General features: G+C 36.8%; 1 protein-coding gene across 1 annotated transcript; it reads right to left on the minus strand.

Moving 5' to 3' along the window:
* Positions 1–290: 290 nt before the first annotated feature.
* Positions 291–6,010, minus strand: dhdds (dehydrodolichyl diphosphate synthase). Its single transcript, XM_077576889.1, has 8 exons — positions 5,612–6,010; positions 4,537–4,653; positions 4,330–4,472; positions 3,971–4,087; positions 2,904–3,005; positions 2,547–2,661; positions 2,359–2,466; positions 291–878 (listed from the first exon to the last, which is right to left on the minus strand). Exons 1-8 carry the CDS (start codon positions 5,672–5,674, stop codon positions 633–635), a joined length of 1,011 nt encoding a protein of 336 aa, XP_077433015.1. The 5' UTR covers positions 5,675–6,010; the 3' UTR covers positions 291–632.
* Positions 6,011–6,185: the final 175 nt, after the last annotated feature.

Here is a 6,185-nt window from a genome sequence, read left to right on the forward strand (position 1 = left end):
AATTAAAATGTCAGTATAATTATTATTAAATAGATTCAGGATAATTATTTTTACAATTTTAATTCGTGAATGGATTTTTTTACATAAAAAAATCAGTGACAAATTTATATAGACAAATATTTTTCAAAAATATTTTTTAATGTTAATCATGTATTTCAGCAACATATTCCTCAGACTTCAAGATGGATAGTTAATTAATCAAGCCAGCATGACATGTTTTCACATGTACCAAATTCAAATTCTGTTAATTATGAAACTAAACTTTCAAAAAGGGTGACTCACAAACCATGTAACTTGACAATCAATAATCACTTTATTCTTTTTGTGTGTGATAAAACTGGTCAAAATCTAGTTATGTCATCAACATCACGATTGGACTGACACCTTCATTGATTAACTGGAATATAACGGCACAGCGCTCACTCCACAAAGCACAGCATGCACTTGAAAAGACGATTAACACCTTTAACTACATTTTGACCAGCTACGTATTAGCTGTTAACTTTATTTAAATCCACTTTTATAAATATGCCAGCAACTCTATAGCCCCATAGGGGTTGACGTCGCCCTCTTCTGGACGCTGAGCAGAAGAAGCCCTTGTAGGACGAGGTGGTGTCCACACGGAGGCGCTCTTAGGCCGCCACGCCGCCATGCAAGTCAGTAAAGAAGGAGTCCCGCTTGTGCGCCAGCGCCTCCAGGAAGTCACGAACTCGTTCTTGGCGACGGGCGGCATAGTGTGACAGCGCCTCCTGCCTGTGGCCGGCGTCGGCGGGCTTGCCGTTGCCGTGGCGCTGCAGGTGCTCGGCGGAGAAGGCACAGGTTCGGTCCGCCTCCAGCTGCTCCAGCGCCTGGTGTTCTCGGTGGACGTCCCGTGCGTTCTGCAATGTGAGAGTTTTAGTTGCGGAACAGACTTTGAACGTAAACCGACATGATCACGATGAAGCCATCTTGGATAATGGATAACGTAAACACTGGATGTGTCGTCCGCGCTGTGAGCCAATGGCAAGAAACACGAGGACAGGGACAGGGTTGCTTGATCACTCAGTTGTTGATAGATATAAACAGTGTTGGCCAGTAACATGTTACTGTAACTTAGTTACTTTTTACAATAACTAATACTCTAACGGATTACTTTTTTAAATACAGTAACAATATGGTGCGCTAGTCATTTACTTGATGGATTATTTAATTTAATGATTTAATTGTGCATCTCTTGTGAGGATAAGCGGTTCAGAATCAAATAATGAATGGATGGCTGCTGTGCACTGTACTAATTCCAGTTTACAATGGATCGAAGGAGATGCATTGTGGGTGGGTATCGGATTTGGCAGTCATGGAGAGTCAATGTTTTTCGACGTGGAAATACGCTCATCACTTAGTTGAGCATAAAGGAAAATTGTATGCTCTTTAAAAAAAAAAGTTCATTCACTGCCATTGACGGCTATGGACGTCAAAAATTCATTTGAACTATTTCTATTAGTTTAATTTTTTCCCCACTTTTGTTAATAAGAGTGTGACATTTAGAACAGATATAAAATGTGTGATTAATCGTGAGTTAACTAGTGAAGTCATGCGATTAATTACAATTTTAAAAAAATTACCGCCTGACGCCCCTATTTTTTTTAAATAATCTTTTCTTTTCTTTTTATAATTGCGTCAGGCGATTAAAATTTTCAATTGTAATTAATCACATGACTTCAATAATTAACTCACGATTAATCACAAATTTTATATCTGTTCAAAATGTACAATAAAAAAAAAAACTTTTTTAAAGGTTTGCATACTCTTATTAACAAAAGTGGAAAAAGTGGAAAATTAATAGAAATAGCTCAAATTAATTTTTGACGTCTATAGCCGTCAATGGCAGTGTATGAGTTAATAGTAACGCATTACTTTTTTGTTTAAGTAATCAGAGTAATTGAGTTACTTTTAAAATGCAGTAACTAGTAGCCATAACTAGTTACTATTTTTTAATAACGAGCACAAGACTAGATATGACCCAAAAAACTATTTGCCGTAAAAAAATAAATAATAATTCGGCCTGAATCATAGCCACGTTAATAAGGTTTGGAATAAACCAGTCCGTTTTTAATTCCGTCAGCGAACCAGTGCAGTCCCCTGTCCCAAGATGGCCGACCAATGGTGACGTTGCCGATTACGTCATGAGACATCTAGTGTATGACGTAGATACCCGATCGGTAACTAATTGGCAAATAGGGGGTGGGGATGCTGGTGTACATCCCTGATCGAGATGTATATGCTTTGCTACAATAATGCAAAAAAATAAAAAATAAAATGCACAAACTAATTACTAATAATAAAATGCCTTTTGGGGGGGCAACCGAAGCAAAGCCTCACCTGGATGGATTTGTGGTTGACTTGATACTGGAGAATGGCTTCACACAAGTTCCAGAAAGAATACTCGGGCCACAGCACCGACTGGAACACTAAACACGTGTGGGATGTCTGAGTAAGAAACAGGGAAGACAATTTAATACTCATCATATTGGAAAAAAAAAGGAAGGAAAAGTCTTCGTCATCCTCACCTGCCAGAGTAGGAAGTCACTGAGGCGCACTTCGCCCGAGGTTCTGATGAGAAGGTCGGGATTGGGAGAATTGTTGCTGTACAGACATTCGCTCAGCAGCGCCTCGGACACGTCACTAGACACACAAAACACATTCATTCATTCATTTCAATTTTGCAACTGTAAAAATGTTCCTCCTAAAAAAGAACATCACATTCTGACATTATTGCTGCAAACTATGACTTTTTCTGAAGACTGTTAAGTAGCAAATTTATTCTTGAACACTCTTTCAATGACAACATTATTTTGATAAAACACAAACATTTCCCTTGTTATACTTCCGACTTTATTCAGACCAAATATACTAAAACCTCATACCTGGCTTTAATGAGTCCTTGCTCCACCCCCCAGGCCATCTCTCTCACCGCGTTGGTCATTTCATATCGTGACGTGTAAGCGAAACACACATTCAAGAAACACCTGTAAAAAAACAAACAAAAAATGTGACACCTAAATTCTGACTTTTTCCAACTTTGATCTTTCCACATACAAATGCGGTACATATTTTTATAGCAGTGACGAAGGTTATGTAGAAATGGGTCTCTGGATTGTGCCATTGTTATACTAATTGACAAAAGTGTCATTTGGTAACTTGTTGATGAAGTGCTGCCTCCATGAGTGAAAATACAATCCACGATTTCTTTATTGGGGGGTGTTGAGGGGCAAATGGTCATGAGGGCTCTTTCTCGTCAAGGTGGAGAAAGCTGCACTTGGCATTGGCCCCGCCTTAAAACACACTGATTTTAGTCAGACTCAAAAAGAGAGGGTGTAAATTGAGCTGTAATTAGTCATCTTTTGGTGATTTTGACAAACTGACATGTTAGTAAGATTCATGGGAACTCTTTGAAATTAAATTAAATGGAGTGTGTTTGTTTTCCCTTGTAAAATGTTGACTTTTTTTCCTCCTATAAAATTTTGACTTGGATATTTTAGACATTTTGACTTTTTTAATTACTTTTTCCCTCATAAAAATAATTTATTTCTAAATTGTGACTTCTCTCATTATTTTTTTTAAAGGTTTGTTAAAATGTGACTTTTGCCTTTTTTTTAAAGAATGACTTTTTCCTAGTAAAAAAAAAAAAAAGACTTCTCATTAAAAGCAATGAAATAATTTCCACTGGTAAAAATATTTTTCTCATAATATGTATTGACTGTATTCTTAGAAAAATTCTGTTTTGTTTTTATAATCAAAGTAGTGATTTTTTTTTTACTTGTAAAATTGTAGTAATTTAGTAAAAAAATAAATAAAAAATAAAACTTTCTTGGAAAAAAAAATAAGCTGTTCAAACTGAGACTTTTCTCTCATAAAAAAAAAATCATATCATTTTTCTTGTGACAACTACATTTTTAAAAATGACTATGAAGGGAGAGAAACTCCAGCATACTTATTGTGAGCTCTCGTGGAGAGTACGGCTTTGGCGATGAGTTGCTGGAGGTCCAGCGGCAGCAGGTTCAAGTCGCCTAGCACCCGGATGCAAACGCCGTGCTTCTCCAGATTCTCCCTGCGGTTGAAAGAAGAACATCAAAACAACACATCCTGTCTCATGCATACAAACACAAGCAGCACTCACTGATTCATTGGAAAAAAAACACACAAATAAAAAGGCATCACATGCTCTTCCGCATTTCCTCATCTAGAGACTCAACTACAACTGTAACAAGAGTCCATTAGAGGTTTGACTATAACATTCACAGTATGTACTGTGAGCACATTAAAGGTTCCGCTGTTGGACGGGAAACCCACCGTTCCTCCAAAAGTCTTTCAAATTTCTGTTTGGCCAGTACCATCAGTCCGTCCACTTCGTCCTTAGTGCGCTTGAAGTTCTCGATGCTGAAGGCGTACACGGTCACTTCCTGTATGTTCAGATGCTTGCACCAGCGAAGTGTCTAGAAGACAAGCGAGGCTCATTCACATGCCGACAATTTGGCACTAAATGCCAGCCTGGCTCACCTCTGCCAGTTTGTTGAAGCCCTGCATGTGTCCCTCCTGGCGCTCCATGTTCTTCCTGCGCGCAAAGCGACGGTTGCCGTCCATGATGAAGGCCACGTGCTTGGGCATGGGACCCGCCTGAGAGGGGGAGGGGGGGTGGCATGGGTCACTTGTGAAAGCAGTGACTATAAGTACATGTACTATGAAAGAGTATTAGTGACAAGTTAAAATGAAACCTCACAGAATTACAAGAATAAAGTTTAATATTACTAATATAATGCCAACAGTGAGTTTTCTTGTGGAATTTGCCTTTTTCACCCTCTGTTTTTTTAGTGCAATTGTGGCATTCTTAAAAAAAACAAAAAAACTTTTGTTGTTTCAAAAAGGAAATTGTTTTTTTCCCCCTTATACAAAAAAAATACTTTAATTTTGAAATTGTAACTGTTTCCTGGTAAAAAAAAAAAAAGTTTTTTATTGCACAACATTTTTAGTGACTTTAATGATTTTTCATTGTTGATCAAAGTCTGACTTTGTGTCTGTGACGTTCAGATTTCTGTAGAAATTGTGACGTCTCTTCAAAAATTGCTTCTTTTTCTGGTAAAAAATAAATCTGTTTTTTTTTTTAAGTTGCCTTTTTTTCTGGTTAAACCTAACTTTCTTGTAAAAATGTGTGCACTCAAACATTTTGACTTTTTTCTCATTAAAAATTTCTCATTGAACAACTAAAATAAAATTGGGACTTTCTACAATTTTGTAAGTTCTTGTCAAAATTGTGACTCTCATATATTAAAACAAAACAAAAAAACAATACTTTTGTCTCATAAAGAAAATTCAAATAATTTATTTTACCTTCTAATTAAATTGTATTTTTTTCGTACATTTTTTAAATTACTTTCTTGTAATAAATTGGCTTTAAAAAAAAAAACTTTTTTTTTAGCTTTTTTCACACAACATTCATTCAAACCTGAAATGATAAACTAAAAAAGATTTGCGCCAATCATTACCATTTCTTCGCCCTCGTATGAGACACTTTATATGTGTATAGACAGTATTATATTCAGGAAGAGGAATTATTTTTTTTTTAAATAAATCATACCTTGAGGATATTGGCTGCAATCCTCTCGAGTAGGTTTAACTCGCCCTCCCTTATCCACGACATGTTCAGGCTGCGAGGAGGTTTGGGAGGAAAAAAGAAAAAATGCCCACAAACAAATAGAAATAAGCAAATGTCTTTCTAGACGTAATGGGATTTGAGTGACAGGATTTTCCCGTGAAATGTCATCCCGCTGCAATGATTCACGACACATGCGCTCAATCGAGGCAACTGCTTGCCTGCTTCAAAAAAATTAACAATACATACGCGCTGACAATATACTGTCAAATGAGCTCCTGTCAGTGTAAACATCAACATTCATTCAAACTAGAGAGGAAAGACACGATTTAAACCAAAACGACAAATCTGTCCACAGATTTCACCAAGCTTCCAACTCACCGTTTTTAAGATGACGACCGCTTCCGCATTGGAGTAGGTGACGTCATAGCACTTCCTGTCACGTGGGAGGACTTTTTTTTACCGATAATTTGGGTAAATATTAATTAATTACATTACAAATGCGAAAATTTAGGAAACTGACGATTTACAATATAATACAAACTGATAATTAGCATAA

The sequence above is a fragment of the Vanacampus margaritifer genome, chromosome 9, assembly GCF_051991255.1.
Source record: "Vanacampus margaritifer isolate UIUO_Vmar chromosome 9, RoL_Vmar_1.0, whole genome shotgun sequence".
NCBI lineage: Eukaryota > Metazoa > Chordata > Actinopteri > Syngnathiformes > Syngnathidae > Vanacampus > Vanacampus margaritifer.